General features: G+C 48.0%; 7 protein-coding genes across 7 annotated transcripts; 6 read left to right on the forward strand and 1 right to left on the reverse strand.

The window, feature by feature from the left end:
- Nucleotides 1-80: 80 nt before the first annotated feature.
- Nucleotides 81-10,343, reverse strand: SPPG_04350 (uncharacterized protein). Its single transcript, XM_016752589.1, has 36 exons — nucleotides 9,892-10,343; nucleotides 9,708-9,831; nucleotides 9,461-9,650; nucleotides 9,263-9,383; nucleotides 9,068-9,194; nucleotides 8,829-9,006; nucleotides 8,455-8,754; nucleotides 8,259-8,385; nucleotides 8,081-8,200; nucleotides 7,641-8,022; nucleotides 7,438-7,561; nucleotides 6,688-7,375; nucleotides 6,495-6,624; nucleotides 6,372-6,433; nucleotides 4,627-6,318; nucleotides 4,477-4,563; nucleotides 4,259-4,415; nucleotides 4,055-4,195; nucleotides 3,822-3,992; nucleotides 3,616-3,759; nucleotides 3,496-3,551; nucleotides 3,256-3,432; nucleotides 2,951-3,193; nucleotides 2,674-2,881; nucleotides 2,526-2,611; nucleotides 2,369-2,440; nucleotides 2,166-2,282; nucleotides 1,991-2,094; nucleotides 1,795-1,930; nucleotides 1,633-1,728; nucleotides 1,447-1,573; nucleotides 1,175-1,374; nucleotides 980-1,111; nucleotides 762-913; nucleotides 552-699; nucleotides 81-486 (listed from the first exon to the last, which is right to left on the reverse strand). The coding sequence occupies exons 1-36, from the start codon at nucleotides 10,195-10,197 to the stop codon at nucleotides 373-375; spliced, it is 7,539 nt and encodes a 2,512-aa protein (XP_016608042.1). The 5' UTR covers nucleotides 10,198-10,343; the 3' UTR covers nucleotides 81-372.
- Nucleotides 10,344-10,862: 519 nt separating this feature from the next.
- Nucleotides 10,863-11,597, forward strand: SPPG_04351 (mitochondrial 54S ribosomal protein YmL33). The gene has a single exon (XM_016752590.1). The coding sequence runs from the start codon at nucleotides 10,885-10,887 to the stop codon at nucleotides 11,482-11,484; it is 600 nt and encodes a 199-aa protein (XP_016608043.1). The 5' UTR covers nucleotides 10,863-10,884; the 3' UTR covers nucleotides 11,485-11,597.
- An 871-nt stretch (nucleotides 11,598-12,468) lies between these two features.
- On the forward strand, nucleotides 12,469-15,149 carry SPPG_04352 (uncharacterized protein). Its single transcript, XM_016752591.1, has 2 exons — nucleotides 12,469-14,253; nucleotides 14,316-15,149. The coding sequence occupies exons 1-2, from the start codon at nucleotides 13,698-13,700 to the stop codon at nucleotides 14,879-14,881; spliced, it is 1,122 nt and encodes a 373-aa protein (XP_016608044.1). The 5' UTR covers nucleotides 12,469-13,697; the 3' UTR covers nucleotides 14,882-15,149.
- A 1,787-nt stretch (nucleotides 15,150-16,936) lies between these two features.
- On the forward strand, nucleotides 16,937-18,289 carry SPPG_04353 (uncharacterized protein). The gene is made up of 2 exons (XM_016752592.1): nucleotides 16,937-17,314; nucleotides 17,398-18,289. The coding sequence occupies exons 1-2, from the start codon at nucleotides 17,005-17,007 to the stop codon at nucleotides 18,060-18,062; spliced, it is 975 nt and encodes a 324-aa protein (XP_016608045.1). The 5' UTR covers nucleotides 16,937-17,004; the 3' UTR covers nucleotides 18,063-18,289.
- A 168-nt stretch (nucleotides 18,290-18,457) lies between these two features.
- Nucleotides 18,458-18,866, forward strand: SPPG_04354 (uncharacterized protein; the record flags this gene model as incomplete). The annotated part of the gene is made up of 2 exons (XM_016752593.1): nucleotides 18,458-18,619; nucleotides 18,681-18,866. 2 exons carry the CDS (start codon nucleotides 18,458-18,460, stop codon nucleotides 18,864-18,866), a joined length of 348 nt encoding a protein of 115 aa, XP_016608046.1.
- Nucleotides 18,867-19,032: 166 nt separating this feature from the next.
- Nucleotides 19,033-22,170, forward strand: SPPG_04355 (uncharacterized protein; the record flags this gene model as incomplete). The annotated part of the gene is made up of 5 exons (XM_016752594.1): nucleotides 19,033-19,945; nucleotides 20,007-21,129; nucleotides 21,196-21,343; nucleotides 21,419-21,836; nucleotides 21,899-22,170. The coding sequence occupies 5 exons, from the start codon at nucleotides 19,033-19,035 to the stop codon at nucleotides 22,168-22,170; spliced, it is 2,874 nt and encodes a 957-aa protein (XP_016608047.1).
- A 191-nt stretch (nucleotides 22,171-22,361) lies between these two features.
- On the forward strand, nucleotides 22,362-26,856 carry SPPG_04356 (uncharacterized protein). Its single transcript, XM_016752595.1, has 8 exons — nucleotides 22,362-22,575; nucleotides 22,644-22,704; nucleotides 22,929-23,393; nucleotides 23,463-24,605; nucleotides 24,665-24,886; nucleotides 24,946-25,570; nucleotides 25,641-25,928; nucleotides 25,989-26,856. The coding sequence occupies exons 3-8, from the start codon at nucleotides 22,991-22,993 to the stop codon at nucleotides 26,605-26,607; spliced, it is 3,300 nt and encodes a 1,099-aa protein (XP_016608048.1). The 5' UTR covers nucleotides 22,362-22,575; nucleotides 22,644-22,704; nucleotides 22,929-22,990; the 3' UTR covers nucleotides 26,608-26,856.
- Nucleotides 26,857-27,122: the final 266 nt, after the last annotated feature.

Genomic DNA, 27,122 nt, shown 5'->3' on the forward strand with positions numbered 1-27,122 from the left:
GCTTCTTAGCACATGATATTCGTGTAGCATAATATTGCATCTCGGAAATTTAAGTGAGCATGACGCTCTTCCGGGAATGGGTTTACTCGATGCACTTGGAAATGGGTATTTAGGTGTAAATATTGCGTTTTGCGATTGTTTCTACTGGCTAGACTTTTGGTATTAATGCTGTAATGTATCTATATATCAATCACATTTGACCGGTACCGTCAGATGTTTCCACCATTATCAATCCGTTTGAGCAAACGGTTGAGGTGTTTAAAATCTGAAATGTCATGTACGGTACTGCGTTCACTCTCTCAAGGTTCGATTTTTTCTCGTTACGAGTCATTATATCACATCGAATGCCGATTGCCGATTCGTTTAGTCTTCTCATGTTCTTGATGTTCCTGGTGTCGAAGCAACCCTGTCCGCCTCTACCCTTTCCATAATTCGCTTGATAACATATTCTTCTTCTTCGTCAAATGCGTGTGTTTGAAGGTACACCTTGTCATCAAAGATATAGGTATGGACATCGCAATATGTACAACAAAACGCAGGCAAAACAGTACCTGCAACAAAGCAGGCTTGGTGTAGTCACGAACAGGTAGGTCATCACACTCTATGTTTTGATGTTCGCGTCGCTCCTCCGGTAGCGGTGGCAATCGGTTCGGATGCCGAGCAAAGTACAACTGCACCACGTCGTACGCAGATGTGGTTCTAATGATAACAAAATCCTCGCTCAGCCTAGCACATGAATCCCTCTAATCATAATGACGCACCTTTGAGCTTTGAGTGATGCTATCACTAAATGCTCAATTTGATCACAGTCCACAAGATATTGGACAAAATCGTTGAGATGCTTCGTTGTTAGCAGAAGCTCATATGCTCGGAGTTCGTCTACTCGGTCGAATATTGCTCTCATAACCCACGTCTAGATGTCGACATCATGAAAACAGTTCCGTTTGCCAGCACGCAATGTAATCGGATAGATTACTACCTTGCCTATCCACGTGTCCGTTGCTCCAAAGCTTATGGCTGAGCCGTGTTGAGAATGATTTTTATCTGCTTTATTAAATATAACATCCAGTGCTTGAATAAGCTCAGAGGAATCTAGCCGGGAAACCGATCTCTGTTTTTCGCAACCCTAATTATCAGCATTTCAGCATCAGCATAAACGGCGTACGTATACTACCTTAATGGCATCCGACAAACGTGGAGTAGGAGGCAAAGCGGCCATGCCACGAAGGGCATTCAAAAGGTCCTCAAATGTAACTGGTGTTTTCATGGCCATGTTGGTGAAATGATCGACGAACGCATCGACATTCATCTCAAATAGAAAAGGACACTTTTGCACTAAGGTTAACATGCGGTCGTGCATTGCCGAAGTTGCTTCTGATGCCCGGATCTGCGTGAGTACAAAGTGATCTTATGCTAAATCTGCGTTGGTGCAAGGTCATTTCTTACCGCTATTTTCCGACAGCATCTGAAGACAGCCTGTGAGCACACCGTTCCAAACTCTCGGCAATGATGTTATTTGTGATAGCTCCGGTACCGAAGTAAGATGCTCGAGAACGCCCAACAGATAGCGATACTAGCAAAAAAATAGTTAGGCCACACTCCTCAATTGCGTTAATAATCGTTACTACTTACGACTTTTTTGTCCAACAATCGATTTAGGGCGCTCTCCCAAAGCGTCAAATCGTACACCCTGTAATCCAAGCATATGTTGCAGATCAGTTGTACCACCTACAAATTGCATCCAGGTTACCACCATATACGTGAGCGAACCAAAAATGCCAACTTGGATTTCACCTTCAACTCATTCTTATGATTTACCCAGAGGGACCGGACAAACGCTTCCTTATCACATTTCTCAAATTCACGCAAGGACTGCATGATTCTCAGTTCCTCAAAATCTGCCAGGTAAAGAAGCATCTGCATGTAATTTCTTAAGAGCAACGATTCAGCAAGCATCGATCTTTCCGTACAACTACACGCAGTCACCTACTTGATGTTTTGGTAATTGTAATTCGCCAGTTCTTTCGGGCTCGCTAATTGGAACAATACACTCAATGCTCGCACGCGGTTCAATGTTTGAATCTTTGATGTCGGCTGGTTGCGAATGGAACATCAGTAAACATCGATTTTGTGTCGACTACCGAAGTTGGTTGAATTTATCTCACATGGCTCACGAAGTTCAACAAATACTGGATACCCGCTTGAAGCGGCAGGGATTGCAAAAGGTATAATAGTCGCATTTGGATGGCTATTTCCTCTCGTGAGTTCAATAAGTTATTGATCTGAATATGTAGAGCAACGGATATTTAGCCGGATTAAAGAAGCAATTAGGTGGCTGAATGACGCCTAATCTCCAAGGCCACATTACCTGCACACGCATGGAAGGCAGGTACATTTCACGTTCTTCGTCACTAATAGAAACATCTGCTGTCATCCATTTCTACATCGCCAAAGAATAAATGCTGAAGTGAGTTTCAAGGCGGTAGCTCCCGGCATGACGCCCGAGGTTGTTGGGGTTTTGTTACCTTAATCAGCCAATTTCTAAACTCGTCGGGATCCACTCCGGTTCGCTTGGCAATATCGTTTACAAGTCCATGAAGGTCCAGATCGTCTAATCAAAGCAGCCTCCTTAGATGGAGTCAGAATGTAAGATGCCCAGTATGCTATACGTACTCTTTGAATCTAAAGCAGCCTCACTCCTGCTCAGATACAGGTTGTGCATCAGGCTTGTCATGGAATCTTGTACCGATATGAAACTTTGCATTTCTGTCATCCCCAGACATTTCAATTGATGCTCTGTCTCGCAAACGATGAGCATTCTTTTGATCTCAGTTGACCGTTTTGGCGGACTGCCAGTTGCTGTTGGCTGTTCAGCGTTATTCTTTCGTCATGGACAAGGGCTAATCAGTGACTGCTGCAAAGAAATAGAGCTGCCTCACATTGTGCTCACCTGGACAGCGTCTGGAGGTTCGGACCTCTCTGCTCGGGCCACCGCCATGCGGTAGGCCTGGATACGATCTGGACCAAGCGGGAATCGTTTAGCCACTTCCAACAGGGTCTCAATCGCTGCTACGTCATCAGAAATGCTTGATATCAATCGTTTGATGTCTGAAAAATGCAACTTCGCTCCAGTTGGCCCGCTTGGCGGTTGTACATCTGCGACCGACACTCCATCCTCGCCTTCCTTGGCTGTCTGCTCATTGCCGGAATCATCAGAAAAGAGTTTTGAGTCGCACCATTTCTCAAGCTACAAACCAGCTGAAACATATTCTCCACGGCAATAACATAAAACTTGTCGAGGTTAAGGTTGAGGACCTTCCGCAACGGCCGTAGTCGAGGGATAGACTCCTCCGTCAACTCTGGACCGAGGACCAACCACGGATTTACGCTAAGGGCGTGGTAAGGAAGTCGTTGCATGCATTTCGGAAACATCTAGTATGACGACAGAGACCTTGAGTCCGCGATCATCATAAAAAGATGAGCCACCTCCTCTACCTTTTTCAGATCCTGAATTGTTGCCTGCTCTGATACGATACTTCCTCCACTGACAACTTCCGCCACAATGAGCGTTAGGGAAAATGCACATTTGCCGCGTGCATGCAACTTAATGCTTACTTCTTTTGGCTTCTATTAGCTCTTCCAGCGAGGGAGGTTTCGCCCTTCCGTAGTCAGCAAGGACACCCACCACCTCCTTACAGCGCTGACCAAAATGGTGATCTGGGTCGAGGCGCAATATCTGGGTGGCTACAAACAGAATGCCTGCCATACGTTGTTACATTTAGTACTATCCAGATTCTCTGGCATGAGCATCCAACGCTTACGTTCGTAATCATATGGTGAAAACCGAGGCAAACACTCCTTCATTAAAGTATTCAGTAGCCTTTCTTTGTTGACAACGTCGTCCAAAATTCCAGCCACTCGGGATTGATAGTCCTTCTCATCACCGTTAGCGAGCAACAGGCCCTTCACATATTCCACGATAACGAAATCATCTACAAACAGGCGAAAAGAAATGAGATGTGACCGGGCACTATCACCCTCTGTGCAGTTGTACCCTCAATGTCGTAACTCCTTGCAAACTCTAATGTAGTCAGAATGTCATATCCAGTTCGCGCCAAAAGTAGTGGCACAATCCGCCTTTGGTGCCCTCCAGTTTCAACTCGGTACCGAAATGTTTCGTTATCGAAAGGGATACCTGTTTAAGGAAATCGAGATATTACCTTCTTAATACAACACGCAGGGAAATTCCTCAACCTACCCAGTAAGCGAAGTTGATGCCACCATTTGGCATTCGCAGCTAGATCCTCGCAGTTAATTCTAAAGGTCCGTTGCTTCCACGCAGACGAAAGTGCGATGCCGATGCCAGCAATATGCAAGACACGCGCATATTCCTGCCCGGCTGTGGCCATTCCAGCCTGATGACCCCTGTCAGCAAAGGATCGCACGGAGTGTAAGTACGGTACGCAAAAGCTTTACCTTGTACGCCTCGAACGCCTGTTCCAATGGTAGCGACACTAAACATCCTACCGCCAGTTTTTGATCGATCATCCTAGAGCTCAAAACCTACGATAACGCATATTCGTCATGAGTATTTTTGCAAGACGTTGACGCCAAGCAAGCACTAACCGCCACGGATAGCCGCCGTAAGGTTTCGCAATAGAATGCAATAACAGTGTCCCATGCTGAACTTTCCCGCATTTGACCAACCCTCAGTACAGCCTCTTTAGCTCGTTGCAAAACCCAAAGTACGGTCTGCCAACTTTTGTTGTTGACCAGGAACTCTGCCAAAAGCCTCCCAGAATGCGCAGGATGGCCACGTTCCGATTCCCCCTTGCCTTTGGCGGAGTCATCCACCTGGAACCCAAGAATCACACCATTCTCGTTGAACGCGGACGCATCCAGAACGAAGCTAGAGACGAGACCCATTGCAGACTCAGTTGACAAGACAAGGCTACTTTCCCTAAAATTTCCTTCGAACACAGAAGCCGCAAATTTGTCACCAATGTTCGCAATTTCCATCTCGGCAGTTGGAGCTGGTTTCGGCGACGAGATCGAGCTCGCCGAGTTTGAACTGGAACTGGGTGAATTGGATGACTGTCCAAGATGATGACTTTCATCAAACACATTGGAATCAAAAGGCTCAACGTTGCTGGCTACTAAGGCACCATAATCACCCGCATCGCACTGAGTGAAAACTCTGTGCTGCAACTCATAATTTTTGAAATCATCCAGGCAGCTCTGAATTGCATCTGCATCACACACGCAGAACGCTTGACCACTCAGCTGCAGAATTCTACTCGTGAGGCGAGAATGCATTCCGAATTCCTTCACATCGCGGAAAGCTTCTTTGTGCTCGGCACCATACCTCGTCAAAAGGTGTGCTACGCGTTGAAGAGTACGCGCAGTCTCCCCGTCCGGAAATTTATCATATAGCTCTTTGCATAGGACGAGGGCGCTTCGGAAATCGCCGTTACGAGCAGCCTCTTCCGCCAAGATCCCTCGTAATCGAGATCTTTCAAATCCCAGAACGTGGGCCAGCCTATATAGCGTTGTATGCGACTGATCCGTCTCTTCCTGCCGAGCGCTGGTTCCATTTCCTCGTCGACTTTCCGTTTGTTTTCCCTTCATTTTCTCTGTCGTCTGAGCTGATTTCCTGTCGTCGGGACTGGCATCCGCGTTTCCAATGTATTTGAATACCTTTCTGGCAAAACCCGCTAATACCTTCCGTCTCTCCCTTTCATTGGCAAATTGTCCCATGGTCATGGTCACCCCAAACTCCTTAAAAAGCGCGGCCATATTTCGCAAAATTGCCAATGCGTCATCGAACCCGCCAAGCTCCAGGTCTAGGGCTGCTGCAAAGGGGGTAACGCTCTTCGTAAAAGTAGACGGATTATTTGACGGAGCAAGCACCGATCCTGACTGGCCAATATGTTCGGTATTTGGAGAGTTGCTAAGGTCGTCCCTGATTTTATGAAGGACACGGGCTAACTCGACTAGTGAGTCAATAGTACGTGAATATGTTGCCAGTGCATTCATGTCAGCCTCATCATCATTCCTAGCCTTCACCGCGTCATCCAAGATATAGATCAGACAAAGAGCAACCTCTTTTCCAACACCAATCTTCTCGATGAGGTCAAGCTGTTGGTCAGTTTCAAGTCCTAACCCGTCAGCATCCGGTTGCATCTCATCCGCAGCGTCCTCTTCCACTCCCGATTCTAACAGCCGTAAAGCGCGGGAGACTTTTCCAGCTTCAAATAGCGCCATCAATCGAATGCGGTATGCCTCCATTTTGTTGAGATGATGATATGCACTAACGACCTTCGTGGGTCTCAGCACTCCTGTTTGACGCAAAGAGACATCAAGTCACGCACCTGAAGGGCATCACGCATGGCATTAACCAAATCAATACGACCTAAAATCCTTGGAAGTAGACCTGAACTCAGAGACAATCTTAGCTGATCCGCTTATGTGTGGAAGAATACAAGCCGGCAGACCTCTAGCTAAAGTCTTATCTGAGATGTTGAATGTTGTAATACCATACGCGATCAGCATTCTCTTTAGTTTCAATAGCCGATACTGTTCGCGAAGCTCATCCTTCTTGCGTGTTGTAGACCATTGCAACGCCTGTTGAATATATAAATGCATCATTTCATCGGTCGCACAACGTGGAGTCACTTCTTACCGTACCTCAATGAAGACTCTCCCCACATCTGAACCCCACGGTACCGGTGTTCGTTTCATTAACTCCAGCACAACATCCGCTCGTATGTCAGCGTCCACCATACAGCTTAAAATGGCCAGGACTCTTGCCTGCCAAGAACTGTCGGCTAAGGTATTTGTACCACCGGTGGTCATAGAGCCATCCATGAGATCGACGCAATATTCGGCCAAAAGTTCGTCAAAAGATAGAGCATTGCGCTCAACATACGGCCTGAAATGCTTTTCAATGGCATCACCGAGCAGCTCTGGGGCAGCAACACGGTCCAGCAGATCCTTGGCGATCTCATTCAGACTAAACTGACTGTAGTCGTTTAACGTGAGACAGAAGTCGTGCTTGTCCCACAGGTAAACTAGGTCTTCTAATTGCTTCTTTAATCCATTCGCCCAGACTTTGCCACTACTGCTTTCGAATCCGAAAGTGGATGTACTAGTTCGGCCAAACAGGATGGTGTTTTCAACGTAGTGCGCCGGTGTGGCGGGTGTGAAGAGTTGGTGATCGCGCGCGGATGAGACTCGGTCATCGCCTCCCTGCTCGGCCATGCCTGGCAGCGCAACCGTATCCAGCAAGCGAATGACTTCCAATGCTCCGTGGGGTTTTTTCTCCCTCGCTTCCACGAAGCGGGCTCGTTGCTCAATCCAAATTGCCAGCTTCGCACTAATAAATCAAGCGATGAGCATGATCACAGGTAATCAATATCTTGCAATTGGCCAACCTACCGATCACTCCCCTGCTGAACAATCGGCAATACCTCGTTTCTCAGCCACGGTACGAAGTCATTCAAGGCGGCGTGCTCAGGAACATCAGCAAGAATTTGGTGAATAGAGGGTAAAATGTTCCCATCTATTTCAATATACACCAGAAAGATTCGCTCACAATAAGCCCGGATGGAAAATCAACAGATATGAGATTTCGGACTCACCCAGGTAATGTCGCTTCCAGATGACAATTGCTAACCTCACATCTTCAGATCTCAGCAGGTCGCGGATCTCTGCCACAAGGTCTGCAATTCTAAATGCATGCCATTCTCGGCAATCGAATCCATCCCCATCAACTGCCGCTGTATTTTTATTATGGCTAGCTGACCCACCACGCCTATTCAACTTCTCGAAGGAAATCAGTTGGTATGTTCCAATACGTCGAATAGCCTGATGCACATTGAACATTGACGATGACAGGTTGCCCGCATGTGATCGCCTCGCACTGTCTTGCGCCAAGCTGCGAGCAAACGCTAGCAGACGATATGTGGCTCGGAAGCTTGGTAGCATCGCTTCAAGACAGAACTCTATGCAGAATGACTCATCCTAGTTTATGAATGAGCACGGCATCTTACTAAATTTCGCTCCTAAATAGATAGCTCACCTCAACCAGTTTCAAATCAGCAATCAGCCCGTCAACGAAATGGTTCAGTTTGTCCTCGTCAGATAAGGTCCGCAATTCAACACTTGCAATCATGTGTCGCAGCTTTGTCTTGAGGACCAACTAACAAGTGGATAGTTGAGTGATCGATCGCATGGAGCGTGATCGACTGCAGATATACCTGGACATCCAGCTCGAAGCTTTCTGCAAACCTTTCAGCTTCTGCAAATCGTTGGCTTTGGAGCAACTGCTCAAACCGGTAAAGTGGTACGGTTTGCGCTAAGGCACGGATATAGAGTTCACTGATTCTAATACGAATTGATGAAGGGTTTATGACGAATATTCAATGCACGATGTCAGTGTCTGAATAGCGATACCTATGCGTTTGCTGGTTTTCAATTCCTTCAACGAAATGCACCCGCCCATCCTCAAAAGCGTGCGCTGTCTGTTGCCCGTCTTCTTGTTGAATCTTGACAAGCCATGTGTTTCGAGAAACGCGTACATGATGCGTGACGGTGAAGCTTGGCATGTGGATGACTTGGATGAATCGTGATTCCGCAACGTCAGGTAGTTCCGTAAGAGTAACGATGTTTAGTTGGCCTTGGCACTGGGAGGGTGTCCGCATGATCATAAAATCAATAATTTTGGTATCGTTGTAATGGTGAATCATGAAAAGACTAGAAACAGAGAAAGAGGAAGAAACACTTAGCATGACGTCAGAAAGCATCCATATTTGAAGCATGTAGCCTACTGCTCAAAGTCCCAAATAGAGAGACGGCCACTGTCGTCGAGAAGCAGTAAAAGTCTGCCAGTAGGATCCACTTGTGCCTTTAAAAGCCCACAGCCCTTCAGCAGGCGTTCCACCGCGTCCACCTTCATTGTCTTCTGGGTGAGTTTGGAGCGATGCCACACCGTCAATGGCTGGCGACCTATAGTATATGTGTTAGATCGCAGAGAGGCTGGATAACACCGACAGGGGCGCCACGATACCTTTCCCGGCAACTACAATACGATGGCTTCCATTTTGTCGAGATGCCCAGGCTACATCATGGACAGATTTCAAGTCCGTTTCTTCCTGCATCAAGTCAACTTTTTCCATGATGATCATTTGATACAGCTACATCGTAGCGGCCAAAAGAAGGTTAACATTGAATAGACAGGCACAGAAGAGAAAAGCAATCCAACCTCAGCAGCCCATTTTGCGTTCCCGGAAGCCATTGCTTCGCCAAGCTTTGACATACTCATGTTTGTAAATCGGCACATGGTCATATTGCGGAGAATAACCAAGAGCTCTTCTGTCTCCTCACTGCCAGATCACAAAGCAATGGTCAGTTATCACCATCAGAACATTTCAGGGGATATGTTAGTTAGTTGATAACCGACCTTGCTCGCCCCAAAAACCCAAGCCACAAGAACATGGGGCGGCCATCCTCCTCCAAGGCTCCTGTTAACAATTCTCGAGAGAAGACAACGCTTTCGGACTCCACATGCACAAAATGTATTGTACCGAAGCTATCGCCTACAACCAGAAACTTTGAATCGCGATTGTATGCGACGAGCTCCGGAGGGCAGTCTAAGTGTGGAGGATCAGTAAGGGATCCAATGACACTGACGACTAGATGAGACAAACCGAACGTGATGGTGGTGTTATGTGTAGAGCATTTCGAGTCAAATAAATGTATCTGCTTCTCAACTGCTACGCAGAACCCTCCTGGTGACTCCACAATTGTGCACGCTGTAGATTCTTTCATTCCCTTTCATCAAAAGTATATCAGATTACGTGCCAATCCACAGGAGACCCAATCCGTACCAACCTTCAAATTATGCAATCGTGCAACAGTATCAACTTTATATACCGATTGTTGACCTCGGTCGTTCAAGTCTTCCGTCTTCTCATTGTTCCCCCGTGGGAGTGACGAGCATTCTACAACATCATTGGACAGGCCATGGTTCCAAGTCGCAGCCTCACACTCTGGTGACAATGTCTCGACATTCCAAATTCCTTCCGGATATAGGTCCGTCTTCTCCCCTTTCTTTTCCTGTCTTTCCTCAAGTTTTTTAGGTACGTTGACGTCTTTATCTGGTTGGCCCGTCGACTCGCAAAGCTCGTCCGAAAGCATTCTTCCTTCAATGAACGCGCTGCAAGGATGTCAGGAAACGTATTTATGGGCAGATTTTCACACGGACCGCCGTCAAGGCTAGCTCCAGTTGGATAGCCAGGCTCGTTATCATACAGCGCTGACAGGACACAATGGCACGGCAATTCTCAGCATCTGGTAGGACGCTTGCACCTCTCGTGTCATTAACCCTAAAACAGCACAAATTGCTTCGGACATACACGTGACTAGCGATCGTGTATTTTATTCTGAGCATTGTGCAGAATTCGCTGAGCTGTAGATTTGTTGGCTTCCCCTCCTGTAATTGATACTCATAAGAAAACAGTATTGTTGGGATTGCCGTATTTGAATTGGTCGAGAACGGGCTTTAAAATTTATGCCACATCCAAATCACTATCTATGTCTAAATAAAAGTGCTTGCTGTGTCAAGGACATGCATTGACATGTCAACAATGACCTGAATTGCAGAACTCGAGTGTGTAGGCTCAACTTCTCTTCCGTTCAGACGTGCTCATCCGTCAAAGGTTCCATGCGCAGATCGGAGTTCTCTCTAAGCCACTTTCAATATTGCCTTTTAAAGCTAACGGTAGCATGTGACTAGTCATTTCCATGGTTACCATACACCCAAACCAACAAGGTTATTCATACCAGACAGGCCGATGCACTCTCTCATTCACTATAATCAATAACATGTTCAGAAATTCGGTGCGAGGAGTCACTCGCGGCTTCTCGACGACGTCTGTGACAAGCTATCCACGAAAGGCTCTCCCAAAGATTACCCCGCAACCTCCAACGTCTGCGCAACTCTCTGCCCCCCCTGCTCCTGCTCCCAAGTACCTTAAACCAATCTACCGACCTGCGCCGGCACCTCACATTCGTCTGGCCCGTCCACCTGCACCGCAGCGCCATATAACAGACACGGATACCGCTTTACCTCTGCCGACAACGTTTCCGGCTGGTGAGACATCCGGGTCCTATCTAGTCAGGCCACGGATACCTGCCAGCAAGCTAGATGGGACAGAGAACCCATATCCTTACAAGTATTATGAGATCAGTCTTCGCCGCTCCCTTAATGGACTTCCGGAAACAACAAAAGAGTATGCGCGAGCATTGGGGTTGGTCAAGAGACATCAGGTCGTGTGGAGGAAGGTGGGGCCGAGGAGTGCTGGTCAAATTTTGAGGATTCGAGAGCTGGTGGTGGTGCGTCTGGTCAATGAAATTCCAGAGAAACTACCTCTTCCTGCTGGATACGCAAAAGTAGGGAATGCTGTAGCGAATGCTGCGGTTTAAGAACTGATCCAGGCTATGTATACATATGCAATAGTACAATATATTTATCACACTAAAAAAGCCGTTTCCGGCCGACATGACCTAATACTTGTGGCACGGGAGTGATTACCAGACCTGTGGCTAAGCATGTTGCGGCGGAGATTATCCAATACCCGTTTGCGAAAACACAAAATTCCGCTCCTAAGTGTTGTGCCAAGGGTTGTTTTTATCTCACATCCGCTCTTCGGACCGACGATGAGTTCTTTTGCTCAACATGGGGAACACAAATTGGGGGATCTGTCGCGTGAGACAGTCTGCGTCATTCCATTATGTCTCTCATCTCTCTCTCTCGTCATCTCCAATGATCCATGTGAAAGTGATACCCTCGGTGCCCGAGCCAGAGTTTAAGGATCATTTTACAAAAATCCCTTTGGGCAATTCCAGATTCACCACAAGGTCGTTCGACATGAAAAGTCCTTGTCTCTTTTGTTGTGGGAATGCCAAGTGTGTGTATGTGTGCTTTAACCTCTTGTCAGTAGCATCTGAATTGCCCCTCGTCTTGAAAGTACCACAACCATCCAAAAGCACAAAACTGGGTTATAAAGTTTCTCTTGTGGTAGTTGCCAAAAATATCCCAACGACAAGCGCGCACTAAGCGACTCTTGGCAATGACAAAATAGCAACAATACTAACGTGCCCCGACTCTAAGAGGCATTCTATTTTCAGATATCTGTCACTATTTTCAACTCATGTCATATTCACATACCCCAGCTACCCGATTCTGCAGCAAGGAGGTCCCGGTCCGTGCGTGAGACACGATGATTGCAGTTCCTGGCAGAACAGTTTATGATGCTTGCAAGATGGGCATTTCCATAGATCTGGAAATCGGACTTTTGGGCGCGCGGGAAATGGTAATTTTTTTTTTGGGCAAGGACGGGCCAAAGCCATGAAAATAATAAGCGAGCAGTGTTTTTTTTTACCCTTTTTTTTCTCTCTCTCCCTCTTGCATTTTGAGGAACGCTTTATTTCCATCTCCCCCCTTCTCTTCTTCATTTTGAACTAGGGGATGTTATCGGGATAATTGAAATACCCAGTTTTCAACAAGATAAATACTGGGCTCTCTTTGTTTTTTTCCTCCATCGCCTTGTTCTTTCTTAACGACGACGACGACCAACGACAAACAACTGACCAACAAGAACACACACAAGTTTTTGTTTTGTGATCTGGCCGTTTCCTTTCCTTCCTCATAGCCTTTTGAAGGGGATTAGTCAAACCCCATTTTCTCTTTGCCTTACACACGGAAAGACTCGGCCACGCGGCAAGAAAGAGATTTGTCAGGCAGCCTCTCTCAAGTTTCACCAACAAGAACACTCTTTTGAGACCGGATATCCGAAAGTGTTCAAACTTCCTCATTTTCGATCAGTCGACAGATTGGTTTTACCGCTAAGCCCACACAAGAAGAATTACAACAAAACGCGCAAATCTTTTCAACACAAACCCGTTCAACACAGTAGTTGTAGACGTTGAGATCAAATAGGAAGGTCATATGCACTGAAGCAGGTAAGAGCTACACCCATTTTGCAGTGTGATGCTGTGTTGGGAAAGAGAGAGAAGGGCCGAGTAGCCCCAAAAAAAGCTCTGCCAATTTTACTCCTTTTTTTCTCTTGTGGAAAATCATGACGCTGTGACTCATGTCCAGAAGTTTGAGAGAGAGAGAGAGAGAGAGAGAGAAAGAGAGATTTTTAATCCGCCGTTAGTCAATTGCGCCGTGGGAAAAAAAGCACTTGAGCAACTTGCCAGCTTCTTGCCGTTGGCAACCTTTTTTTCTTTTTATTTGCGTTCGGGAGGAAGGTTATTCCACTTTCACCTTTGTAAATATACTCACTCTCTTCTCCCCCTCCCTTCCTTCCTCCTTCAAGACTCCCTGACGAACGCAACAAAAAACACATTTACTACTAGTGTGGTATCGGACGATCCCCTTGTTCTTTGGACGAAACAGCGAGATAACACACACACCGCATCGTTTCCGCGTGACGTCCTGCGCACCTCACTTGCTTTTTGACATCGCCATCCGCAAAACGACGACGGACAAAAGCAAATCGAAAACGCCACCAAACCTTTAACGTCTACAAGGAAGGATCACGCTCTTCCCTCACACCCGCTTACGCGACCACTCATTTTCAAACCCGCAATCACCATTCCGCTCTACAGACCACCGCACTCATAGCAAGCACATGGCCGCCTCAACATCATTACGGCGACTGTGCTTTTGTCAACCGCGCGGCTGCTTCCACTCGGCAAACGGAGTTTGCTCGCCCCTCTGCAGCTTTGTCAAAACCGCACTATTGGCCGTCCTACCAATAGGGATATGGCTTCTCTTGTTCACATGCGCGCAATTCATTCCGTCATCATGGCGCCCAGGCATCTCCGTCGACGTCCTTCCCGCCTTGGATGAACTCTTGTTTGACAACTCCCTCGGACTCTTATCCTTTTCTGCTGTCCTCGTTGCTGGGGGTTGGTTGGTCACTGGCTCGCAATTTTCCACCTTTCTCCTCTTTGTTCCTCTCGTATTACGTGCACTAAGAGACTTGGCGGCAACACCTTCCACAGTCGCCGACGTGCTCGCCTTTTTACCCTACGGTCTCTTGCACTACATATCCCCTGCTGTGTTTGCCATCTGGCTGTGGTGGCACGCAGGTGTAAAGACGGCCATTGTGTTTGCTCAGGCATTTGGTGTACAAAACAGTCTCGGCGTCATTACCCAACTCTTATTTCCAACTGCCGCTCCATGTAAGTGTTTGATCAGGCATAGCTGTCTATTTAAGCACAATCTTAACCTTTTTGATTCTCAGGGTACAATGATCTCTATGGTTTCGCGCCTGCGACATATTCCATGCCTGGGAACCCTGGTGGTCTCGCCCGTGTGGACAAGCTTTTCGGCACCCACATGTACGAATCTGCGTTCAACAACTCTCCGCTCGTCTTTGGCGCAATGCCATCACTACACAGCGGCTTCGCCGTCTTGATTATGCTCTTTGCCATACATTTTTCCCGCCGCCTCGGAGGCGTGCTCGTAATATACATGTGCTGGCAATGGTGGGCGACAATGTATCTACGACATCACTACATGGTCGATCTATTCGTCGGTGCACTGTACTCTACTGCAACATATTTCCTCGCAAGACGATATCTGGTTCGGGCATCTGCGGGAATGGGGTTGGTTAGCCTTGCAAATGACTACAAACTACTGGATGTGGTGGTGATGGGGGATATGATGGAGGCGAAGGGTAATGTCGGATCGGATGGGTCGTGGACAGAAACAATATTAAAGAGTCGGAGAGCGGGGGAGAGGGATTCATTGGTACAAAGTACAGTCCCTCTGGAGGGTGTACTAATTGATGGGAGAGGGGAGCTATAGCATTGGTGATGATTTTCTTTTACTTGTCTTTTTTTTTAATGTTCACTACTGGAGCTTTTTTCTCTTTCATATTTTTCTGTCTGGCCGAGTTACCGTCGAAATGCTTTTGTCGGTAGAGGGTTGGATGATGGGATATGGAGATGGTGTCTAATACTTCTGTGCGGGTTTGGAGTTATCAACCGTTATTTTGTACAATGGTTTTTCGTTTTTCTTTATTATAATAAGACTCTAGGTTGGAGGAACCATGCGGACCCCCCTCGGCACTCGCGTCAATTGGCTTTTAGCCTTTCATAGTTTGGCGGCGATTGAAAATGGCACTAGGACCCATTATTATCCGGATTAATCCGGTTAATCATATCGCATAATCAGAACCCCCCTCTATCGCTCAGATTGGTGTGGCATGTATTGTAGTGTTTTTTTTTTAAACTGCGGTGAGGCGCATGCCAAAGGTCTATAAAAGGGGGGCCTTTTCCCTCTTTCCTCTTTACCCATCCTCGACTCGAAGCATCTGCGCAACGCTCATTGCGACCCACACAACCTCATCGCGACTCGGTCAACCATGAGAACGCCGATGTGGTGGTGTCGAGGACCTCGACCGCCCGACAGCAACCGTGATCAGAACCAGCGGCAACCAATCGGATCCGATAACAAAACCTACTATTATACTGCCACATTAGTTGAGCTTGGTTGGTATGTATCGATGGCATTTCTTGGATTTCTTGTCATCGGGTCACCTCGCTGACATGCAGTTTTTTTTAGTCTCCAAGCCTTGTCACTGAAAATCCACCAGCTTGTGACGCTGCCCAGTCGATTCGCTCCTGGTTGCAAGAGTCTGGCTTCAATGCCATCAAGAGTTCTGGATCAAGGCCTAGTAGGGACCGCGTGTGGTGGTGGGCAGTTATCCGGTTAGAACAACCGTTACGTATTGCGTGTATAATTGCCTAGTAGTAGTTAGATAGCTTTTCCGAACCGGTTGTCGCCGGTTTATTCCCTGGTGTAGTAGCTAGTGCCAGTTTCTGTCACCTCTACACTACTTTAGCGTCATGATATGCGTTGATCACCCTGGAAATTAATAAATGTTTTTTTAAAGGGGACGCTTTGCTCATTGGTTCGCGCTTCCCACCTCCTTCTGCAAGGAGAGCGATTTGGTTTTTACTTGGTGGGATCATCTCTTCAGGTACAGAAGAGACAAACAAAACAAACTTCCAATTCATGTAACCAAATTCCATTAGAGAAAAAGGTTTCATTTTCCACACACGTGAATTGCCCTAAGCGCTTAGGTACATGAACTGTCTCAATGTTTCAAAGCGTGTTTTTGTTACATCCTATTTGACATGAATTCATTCCGTAGGTGGTTCAAAGATTCATCCGAAAAGACACTAAATATTTGGGAAAGTCGGTAGCAGTATCGATGAGAAAGATAATAGAGATACCCCATTATATTGCATTGTAGGAGAAGCTATTGCTTTGTTCGTATTCACAGGGTGGAAGCTGCTGGTGGATGGGCGCAAGTTTTGTCCTTTTTGAGACTGGTTCTGTTTTGTTCCATATGTCGAACTGAGCTGATAGTTGACGGGCGCAACCCACATCCTTTACTGGAGTGTAATGGGGAGCAGGATTGAGCATGTCTCGTGCCACTTCAGCTTACTATAATCATCATCGTTCACCCTTACACCCTGTTTTGGCCTGGGATACGACAATATTGACACCGACCCTTTGTGTGGTGGAAATGCTGGGGACAGGGAGATGGTTCGCGTTGGACGATCTCACCATTTCCTCGCCACGCGTGAAGGTAGGCGCGAAGCTAAGCTCGTTGCGCCCACCGGCCCGACCGCCGATCATGTCAAAAAAAGGCAACTCTTGGGAAAGAGACACGCGAGACAACAGATAAAAGCAAAAAAATAAAAAGCTTAGCGTTTCCTTATTAGGGCAAATAAGGCAAGCCATTCAATGAACGAATGAACGGAAAAGCCACTGGCCGAGATGATTTACAAGTTTATTGAGGTTTGTGAAACTTGCATCTTTTTTTATTTTTTTTTTAGTTGAGATTTGTTTCTTGTAAAGAACAGTTTGAAGTGTGAAAAGATTCCCACGGGTTAGACTCAGCGCCGATCGTCCGCAGGATGGGCGCGGTCGTAGCGGTGCGCAAGCGGACTTGTTGGACGGGAGAATATAAAAGGCTTTGCTGGATGCCCCAATGCCCCGTCCACAAGTGTAGATTTGCACATTTGACAATAGTTTTGATATTTTCATCGCGAAACTTCTATGAAAAAAACCTCTGTTGCAAGATGTTTGGCATCACGTACTCTACTTTTCTGCTTGTTGTTGCTGCTATTGCGGCTAGAGCTGCTCCATCAGAGTGGATCTCTGCTCCATGCACATTTCATGACTATGAAGGAGATCAAGAGCGTTTAGGAGAAGCCTATGATAACAGTGCGTGTTCTTGTTTATTTGACGCGCGCGCCTGCGGGGAGATCGGCCATTGCTCACACAGTTCTATTCTTAATTACCATCAGGTCCAGGGTGGTGCGGTATTCGATACAGTGCTCTCAATACAGCTCGCATCACCGCCGTATCAGGGTTGGGCGAGTCACTTTGCAACGCATGCCTCGAGATCCTGCCGGATGGCAACTCCACATCTACAAAATCCACCTACGTTCTTGCTGTGGACCAGAAAGGTGCAGCTGGATTAGATGTTGCGCGGACGAGCTTTCAGAGTGTCTTTCCTGGTTCCAATCCGCTCGATCCGCAGGTCTGTCGCTACCGTGTAGTAGACTCTGCATTGTGTGGTGGCGTTTGCTTTGGCTCGGCGGAAGAATGCACTACTGGAAAGAGATGCTTGTTACCCGCCAATGCCTTACCCCCCATACAAAAACCGGGAGCTGCAAATGCCAAGAAAACGACGTCGACAGCGTCGTATGCCGTATACCCCACTACGAATGTTGCCAATATTCCCCCCACAACAAAGACTGGCGAACCCGCGGCAACCATATACCCGACTCCAACTCCTTCTGCCGACAACTCTGATACAAAGGTCGTGAGCCAGATCGTGCCGGTCGCTGCTCAGAGTACACCCATACCCAAGAACCAAGCTTACAGTGCTGGACAGAAACTCTTGGTTCGAGGTTGGACGGTGGGAGCCGCCCTTGTATTTATGAGCGTGTGTTTGGCTGCTTTTTAGACAAGATCTATGACTGCCCAAGACCCGAGTCCACAGCGCTGGACTGGAAAGTTCTCGGTGCGAGTATTTATAGCTATCTATTTGGCGGCTTTTGAAGTTGATCTATGCACTGGTGCATCGCTGTAGATACTATAGATGGATAATTGCGGGGCAATTCATCCTTGTAAATAGCTTTTTATTTGTTATCTATGTTGAAAAAACAATGATCTGTATGCTTTGGTAAATGATTTCTAGTCTGGACAGGCTGGAACCATGATTTTTGTTGAAATGTAGCCGAATACAGTGTGTGTGCCATAAATTGTGGCAAATCAAGCATGCATTCGAACGATTTTTAATTCTTTTCATCCAAGAACTCTGGTATCGTAAGCCTTTTCTATCTACTCCTCCAAACAACCATGCCCGACGCTCGCGCCCCCTTACTCACCGACGACGACGTCTTCACTCCCGCAGCAGAATCTGCTCTCAAGGAAATCTTTTCCCGCTTTGACGTAGACAAGGACGGGAACCTATCGCGAGCGGAAATTGACGCATTTGCTATCGCAGCCAATGGCGAAAAGGTACATACAAGGTCTATCTTGCTCTCTGTAACCATTTCTCATTATGACTGCAAACTTCAAGTTTGATGAGGCAACCATTGAGGAACTCAGTGATTCCTTTGACACTACTGCAGACGGCAAATTGACGCTGGAAGGGTTCCTGGATATGTACCACTTGCAGACTTTGAGCGATGAGGATGAAACGTGGAAGGATTTAAAGACATTTGGATATGACGACAAGTTGGTGAAGAGCGATACGCAAACGTAGCGTTAGACTTTTTGGGCATTGTACATGTGGTATCTGGTGCGGGATAGAGTTGGGAAAGTTGGTTAGCGTAATTTGCGCAGTTGCCATAGATACCGATGGATGAGTCAGCCAAGCAGAACCTCAACTTGCCTCACGTTGCTTTTGCAGCTGGGAGGGTCATTTGGTCATGACCTCACTTGGTCAATATTCATCCAATATGCTTACTAGAAGAATACATAAAGCCTTTACACAAATACGGCCTCCATACGCAGCCCTTCGACACATACATTCTCAACCTGGATCTCCAAACAGCGACCCGAAAGAAGATGGTCGTGAAGCCAGCGCTGAACAGGACGCGGAAGAGCTGCCCACTGAAGAAGAAGTCGAAGCGAACCGCAGCGCAGCTGCTAACTTTGCGCAAAACTCTTTTATTGGTGGTGCAAAGTACACAACTGTGCCAAGAGAGAAGGGTTCTGAACTGAACAAGGAGAAGAAACAGCATGTCCGTCGTGGACAGTCGCATGGCATGGTTGCGCCGGTGACGTTACAACATCTGGTCGGGTTGCGCCCTATGCCGATTGAAAGGAATTTGCCACAGCTGATGAAAGTGCCTGCGAACGCTCACCGACTGGACGATACCTTCCCATATCCGGTTCACCCCAGTACCGTCTCGCAACTGCGGGCCACTGTATCTACTATGCTCCATCCGACATTGCACGCAGCTCATGTTGAACGACTTCCCTATCTTCGTGAAGGAATCGTTCTGTTGACATGTCCCCTGAAAGGATCGGAAATATATCTTCGAACTTTGGCCACATCAGTGGCCGCCGAGAACAATGCCTTGTTTGTATCTGTCACCAATGACGATCTATTTGAACGATTGTCTGGGCATAAGGTTGTCACTGGGCCACCGTTAAAGACAGATCAGCATGGAGGGATGTATGGAGGTGGAGGGGGGCAGCGGCCAATGGGTCGGAGAAGAGCTCCGAGCATGCTCGCAGTCCAGCTGGTGCCAACGTTGGGTGGTGGAGGTAATATATCTGCACAACCGCAGGAAGACGATGCGGATTTGAATGAAGATGTGCCGTCTGTACCCTATCGTAAGTGTTGATCTTTTTTGAAGCTTATGAGAGTGATGCTGAAATGCGAGGTTTTGAACAGCTTGGTTCAAGGGTTACCAGAACAGTAAGGGCGAACGCCTAGTACTTGCCCGAAACCGAACTGGAGCTACGGAACCCTTGGGAGATGCACAGAAACTTATCGGCGATGCTTTTACGATCTTCTTCGACAAGATTGCTGCAGAAAGCACTGGCCGACCAGTCATTATTTATTATGAGGATCTCCTCGCGCTACTTACCAGTGAGGAAGGCAAGCTGCCAGATCTGATTGCTTTACTCTCAAAGAGCCTGGAGAAGTGTAGGGACGAGGGAACAAATATCCTGCTGTTGGCACCACATACATCGACATTTCAAAAGACGTCTAATCAAGGAAATCGGATGGGTGGCATAGGGAATCTGATTAAAGCTCTGAACTCGGGTGAGGAAGATGGCCCACCTGATGAAGAGCCTGGGGGTCCTGGCGGTTTCAACATTTTGGGTGGCCAACGGCGGCGACCCAAGGGGCTGTCGTACGATACGCCGCTTGATAAGTATCTTGGGGTGACTGCGGTCAATGTATTCCCGCCTCCGGGAGGCGAGCTAAAGAGGCTACAGAATCAGCTGGAAGATGATCTGCGGATACTGTATTGGAATGCCAACAAACGGGAACTTGCTCTTGCGGCGGGAGCAGCGGATGTTCAGCTCCCTCTGGCAGATGAGCGTCTATCCAAATTGATCACAGCACCTCCGCGACCCTCCAATGCCTCACTTGCGCTGCTTAGCGACCGTCTCCTTTCCCCCCTCGAAGTCGAAACATTAGTGTTTTTGAGCATTGACGCCTACCGCCAACGAAAACCTGATGGACGACGAAAATCAAAAAACAATGCCGTCTTGAGCGTCACCCCAGACGATTTCATTAATGCATGCAGCATTGGCTCTTTGGAACGAAACACGCTTGAGGATATGAAGAATGGGACTGCATATGCGGGTGTGTTCAAGAACCCTGGTGACAGAACGCGACTTTCGCAGCGTGAAGAGCAGTTGTTGGGCCAGTGTTTGGTGAAACCAGATCCGGCTGTGGCGTCTTTCCAAGGAGTGGGAGGTTTGAAGAAGACCAAACAGACGATTCAAGAGCTGATAAGACTACCATTACAACGACCTGAACTATTTGAAACGGGTATTCTACGGTGGGTTCTAAATCACGATTTTTAGCAACTGATGTAAAAATATTTATAGTTGGAGTTGGTCCATAGGCAAAGCACGACGGGTATATTATTGTTTGGTCCACCAGGAACTGGAAAGACATTACTAGCGCGTGCTGTGGCCGCAGAGTCTGGAGCGAATTTTCTCAACGTTCAAATGAGTGACATTCAGAGCATGTGGGTTGGCGAGAATGAAAAGGTGCGTCTAGTCGGGGTTCAAATTTGCTTTGGAATATCCAGAAAATACTTACATGTGACGGATACATACAAATAGAACGTAAAGTCTCTCTTTACCTTGGCTCGGAAGCTCAGGCCCTGCGTTATTTTTGTGGATGAGATTGACGCCCTACTACGTGCCCGACAAAGACATCAAGCCCATCATGTCACCAATACCATCAACGAATTTATGCAAGAATGGGATGGGTTGCAAAGTGACTCCAATGGCGTGATCGTAGTCGGTGCAACAAACCGACCGTTTGATTTGGACGAAGCGGTGCTTCGACGACTTCCTCGTCGGATTTTGGTTGATATGCCCGATTATGAGGCTCGATGTGAGATTCTAGGGATTAAGTTAAAGGACGATCCTTTGGGAGAAAATACACCAGCGGAACGAAAGAGAATTATAGAGGAAGTCGCCTCCTTGACGAATGGGTGGAGTGGTAGCGATTTACGCAACTTTTGCATAGCCGCTGGTACGTTTACCGTCTCTCTATTTTCGTGCTCTCCAACATTCTAACCCTCCAAAACCTTTCAGCATACGCATCTCTTCGACCGCACGTCGAATCCGGTGCAGATCTCACAGTACGACCGTCAATTACTCTTGAGGACTTTAAGACTGTCCTCGAATCGGGAGATGTAAGACCATCTCTGAGCGATAGAGCCGAATTGAGCAAGCAGTTAAAGGATTGGGACAAGGTATATGGAACCGGCAGCGGAGGGTACGGGCGCGGGGGAAGCGAGTGGGGATTTGATTTGGTGCTTCAGCAGCCCAGTCGGACATCTAGTGATAGCCAACAGCTGGAATAGGCATGTATATTGTCGGTTAGTCTAGCCTGTATATCATTGGAGGAGGGGGCTGATGACTTGGATTTTACACCACTTATAGATGCAGCTTATAGTTGATTTCCCTTCCAACAAGCCTCATATCTTCGGAACGTGCTAAGCCACGTGAGTTACTAAGCAGCACACATCGGGAGGGTTGTAGCCCTAACAGCTCGTTGCTTTACCAGACCTTTGGAGATGCGAGGTTTTGAAAAGCCCTTCTGCGTTTTCGATTCCCGCCCCCCACCTTTTGTCGCTGCGACCTTGTAGATTCTGACGGCTTGCGACAGCGGTGGAGCATTTGTTTTGCTTTGCTCCTCCTAGATATTTGCTTCATTGAGCTGTTGAGCAGTCACTCTTTGCGAGTGCAGTCGCCGCGCTTTTGACCAGGTTTGCCAATCGCGTGTCTCTCGAACTCTGGTCGTCGAACGTGTTTGATCTGACTTTTTTTTTTATAGCACAGTGCTTTTTCGCTATTTGTCAGTTTGCTGAAATTGGTGCTCCCGTTTTGGATTCCAGGTGTGTGTCTGTCTGTGTGTGCGTATGGACCTTGAGAGACAGAGATCCCAATGCCGAGACACGTTCAGCTGGGACAAGTAGATAAGGCATCTGGGACTGCGTGCTGGGAAAACGAGAACCACTATTGTCATTGAGGATACTCTTACCAATAGACTTGGGACTGTTTGTCTTTTGACAATTGCATTTTTGCTGATCGTGACACTGATCTGCGTCTACCATCTCAGCAGCGCTTTTGCGACACGTTCCCCTCTCCGCGATTTCATGTTGAGGTGGGACCAGTGGGACCATGGACAGAGGAGACATGGAATCCAAAAAGCGATCCCACTCGCCTGATGCAGGGAGTGGAGCATCTCATCGATACGGATCAGATTCTTCGCTTTCACTACCATCCTTCTCACCAGCGGCTCCATCTGAAAGATATAATTTACCACCACTCTCCAGCCTCACCTCGTTTGCTGCCGGTGGTGGGCCCCCGCCGCCGCCATCTCTTCATGGGCATATGCGGAGATCTGGATCTGAGGCGTCTCCCCCGCCACCCGTCAACAGTGCCAAGCGCTTGCGACTGGATGACACTGGATCGGTTGGATCTGCTGGAAGTCGGGATCGGTCGCAGTACGGGTCGCCGGCAGGCGCTGATGACCTAGGCGGTGGTCGCAGGCATTACATGCACTCGATGCCGGAACTTCCTGGTGAGTATTGGGTTTACATCATAATGGGTGCTAGCAGATAGGATTGTACTGATGAGAAGCTGTATCTAGGTATAGCTTCCATTACCGGACGTCCAGCACAAAACCCACCAGCAATGCCACTGTTTTCACCGGGGGCAATGCCTCCTTCAGCATCATCCCATGACGTCGATCATAGGTCCATCCTCCCGTCCGCTGGACATAGAGTGGTACCCGAATACACAGGCACTGCTCCGCCCACCCTTCCGTCCTTGAAATCTTTTAGCGCTGATGCTCTTCCAGAACGGACGCGAGGGTCTCCTGTTCTCAGTAGTCATTACGCGGCATCCGATTCTACACGATATGGACCGTCTGGTGCTCCGCATTACTCTTCTTCAGCCTCTGTGCTAACTCCTTCTGGTGGAACTAATGCAATAGTACAGTCATCTCCTGGCCTCCTTTCCAGTAATAGAATGACATTACCGCCATTCAATGCAAGTTCTCCGGTCAGCAAAGTGCCAAAGCCGCCAGCAACCAATCTCTATAAGAGAGAAGGTAATGCGACCACTTCAACCAGTGGTACAGCGTCAACATCAGTGACTAGCAGAGGTTCACCCTATCAGTCGCCCCGGTTGTCCCCTGCGTTGAACCCTACCATTGCAACGATACCCCCTCCGGCAGCGTCATTTCTTCAAGCAGCGAATGGCACTGGACCTGCATTTGCCGCCAACCCCTTTGGCGTATCCCAATACGGTCCCAACTATTACCCCTCTGCCGTGAAGCGTCTAGATTATGAGCGAAAGGACATACCAAGTGTCCTCTCCCGAGTACCCAACCCACCATCTTCCGCGGGAGAACCATCGACTCCCCTAGGAACGTCTTCCAGTGAACTGCATGCTGTCGGAGCACTTTTACATGCTGCTTCTGCCGGTTCACCTACAGACCGCGACACTGGCTCTGGGGATGGCGACTTGGACGAATCAGGTGCTGCTGGCAATTCGGAAGATTTGGAATCAGAGGACCTACGCAGTGGTGCTGCACTTCGAAGACGGACCAAGGGGCCCGATTCAGAAGCGGGCGAGCCGCTTGGGCGTGTCCTCATAATGGGGGTCCGTAAAGCTGATATGGAAAAAGCTAAAGAAGAAGCAAAACGAAAACGTAAACCTGGGGATGTTGCTGTTGTGAATGATGAAAGATTAATTAAGTTGCCGAAAAATGTCGAAGAGAGATTTTTAGGTGAGAAGGTATATTGAGCGACTGATGCGATTATATTGAACTAAAAATAATTCTTTCAGGACATGTTAATTATACTGGTCCCCGCGTGAAAGTTCCCGGGTCTATCCGAGTAGAAGATATTGAACTCTTCCTGCTACCTCAGTTCACTAGCGAACATCATTACAGTACCATCGAAGTTCGCATTCCAGCGCACTTGCTGACATTTAAGAACAATGTTGCCGTGCGGCGATCGGCCGTGTGGGGAACTGATGTATACGCTGATGATTCCGATGTTGTTGGCAGTAAGTTTGTCGCTGCGCAGGTTCAGCCGTGGCATTTCACTCACGGAGATTATATGCAGTGATTATTCATTCTGGATGGTACAAACCAATTGACTCACCCGTAACAAAGACTGTCCGCGCTCTGGGATTGACGACAGAGCGTCGGGAACCTGAAACTCAGATTAAGCAGGAGCCGTTGAGTCCTAACGACGAAGACAAGAATGGCCAACAGGTTAGCACAACAGTCGAAGATAGCGCGACGCAGAGCAGTGTACCCCCAGAAACAGCCACCGTGCGCGTACTACCCCAACCTCCACCAGAGCCCATCACAGGAAAGGTAGATCCGCGGGACGGACTACCCGACCACGATTTACACGTGACTTTGAGGATACTACCAAGATTGGTCAAGTACAGTGGCTCTTCGCGTAACGGAATAGAATCACGGGGATGGGGTGGTTTGCATGATGGAGAGAGCGTGCGAATCGAGAACGTTGTGTTGGCTGATAAAGGTACTGTGGGTCGTAAGGGACGAAAGACGGGTGCCAAGGGATGGAGCGCGATGGCAAGAATCGTCGCTCGTGAACTGATTGCTATGGAACAAGGAGACGACGATGGGGAAGGAGACTGGGGGTGGGGCACAAAAGAGCCTGCAGAAGGTTTCGGAACTGTCACGTTTGTTTTCTCTGACTTTGATGGAGAAGCCTGGTAAGTTATTGTCTGCGAGGGACTCGCTCAACCGTTTCTCCCCTGGACTCATCAGGTTCTCGTCCGTTAGTTTGAAATACTCGCCAAAATTATTGATAGACTGGCCACCGTATTTACGAGATCTTTTTTGGGATTCAGAAACATGCCTTCAACGCGCTCGAGAGAAAGGCAAACATTACGCAGACGGCACAGAGTCGGCGTCTCAGCGAGCGCAGGAAATAGTTCAACGCCGCGTAGAAGTGCAAGAGCGAAAAGCCGAGTTCACAGGGGAAGAGCTACGACGTATGCGTGATTGGCCATACTGGCGCATTAGGATGTTAAAGGATACCTTGTTTTTGGAAGATGGGTATGGTAAAAGGTAGGTCGTAAATTGTGTATGTCTTGCGTACCGCTAGACGCTCACATTTGAATTCGTCAGATATGAGCTATCCCGTCGCAAAGAAGGTGATTCCCAAGCTGAATTATACCAGCTAACAGAATGCAAAGGTGGCCTGGGACGGCCGACTCAGCCTTCACCTCCCGCACCCGCTGTCCATGCGGAAAACCTTGGATGGCAAGATTTGGAGTGGACGGAAGCGGGTGTGGCTTTTGCTAATGGCGAACGTGTAGCTGTTGCTAGATTCTTCTGGCGACGACAAGACCGTCCTGTGGAGCAAGAGAGAAAACACTTGACGCCCGTGGAGCGAGACCGCAAGAGGCCGCGGGAAGAGGAATCAGCTAGTGAAGAAGGTATAGATGTGGAGGGACAGGCGACTGCTGAAGCACAGCATCAGTCATTGCCAGAACAACCAGTAAAAAGACGACGAACGGAGGAAACGGCGTCTGTCGAATCTGTGACGACGGCACCAACGAGCATGCCTCAAGATTCCGCAGCCTCCACACCCACCAGCGCGTCCGACAACAGTAAAGTAGTCGCCAACCATGCCGCCCCAGCTGGAGTACAGTCTCCAACGAGTAAAACAACCTCCTCTCCGGCCATACCCGCACTCAGTGCTCAGCCGGATGTTCCTTCGACCACCTCCCTCCTACCGGCATAGTTCCAGTGATTATACCATCAAGCAAAGTAGATGCTTGGCCGCAATATCTACCTTTGAGGGGAAGCCCAGTCTCACTTCCATGCAAAGCTTGAGTAGAACGCTGTAAATGTTCCAGGGAGTCATAGTTGCTACTCTTATTCGCATAAAGCTGTCGTTGCGCATTGGGTTGTAAAGTAAATAGAGCGAATTGTGTCCTCATTTCGTTTCCCCATGCCTGGCGCTTTTTTAAATTGTGAAATCGGTGTGCGAGGGCGCATTTGTGCTTATCCAAATGGTTAACTGGAGTGCCTGGTTCAGCGCGGTATATTGCTCCGCGCACTTGACCGCCTCTCTTCCCGCTCTAACACTTTTAGAACCCTGATTTTTACCAGCTCAAGCTTATCCTTCTCACGAGCACTTTTTGTCCAAATCATGAAAATCTAAAGTACTGAGACAACACTACTCGTCAACCATGATCTATTTTGGACGACACGCTATTAAACTTGGGCTTCCATTCGCAATCCTGTTAAATGCAT

The sequence above is a fragment of the Spizellomyces punctatus genome (genome assembly GCF_000182565.1).
Source record: "Spizellomyces punctatus DAOM BR117 chromosome Unknown supercont1.7, whole genome shotgun sequence".
NCBI classification, from domain to species: Eukaryota; Fungi; Chytridiomycota; class Chytridiomycetes; order Spizellomycetales; family Spizellomycetaceae; genus Spizellomyces; species Spizellomyces punctatus.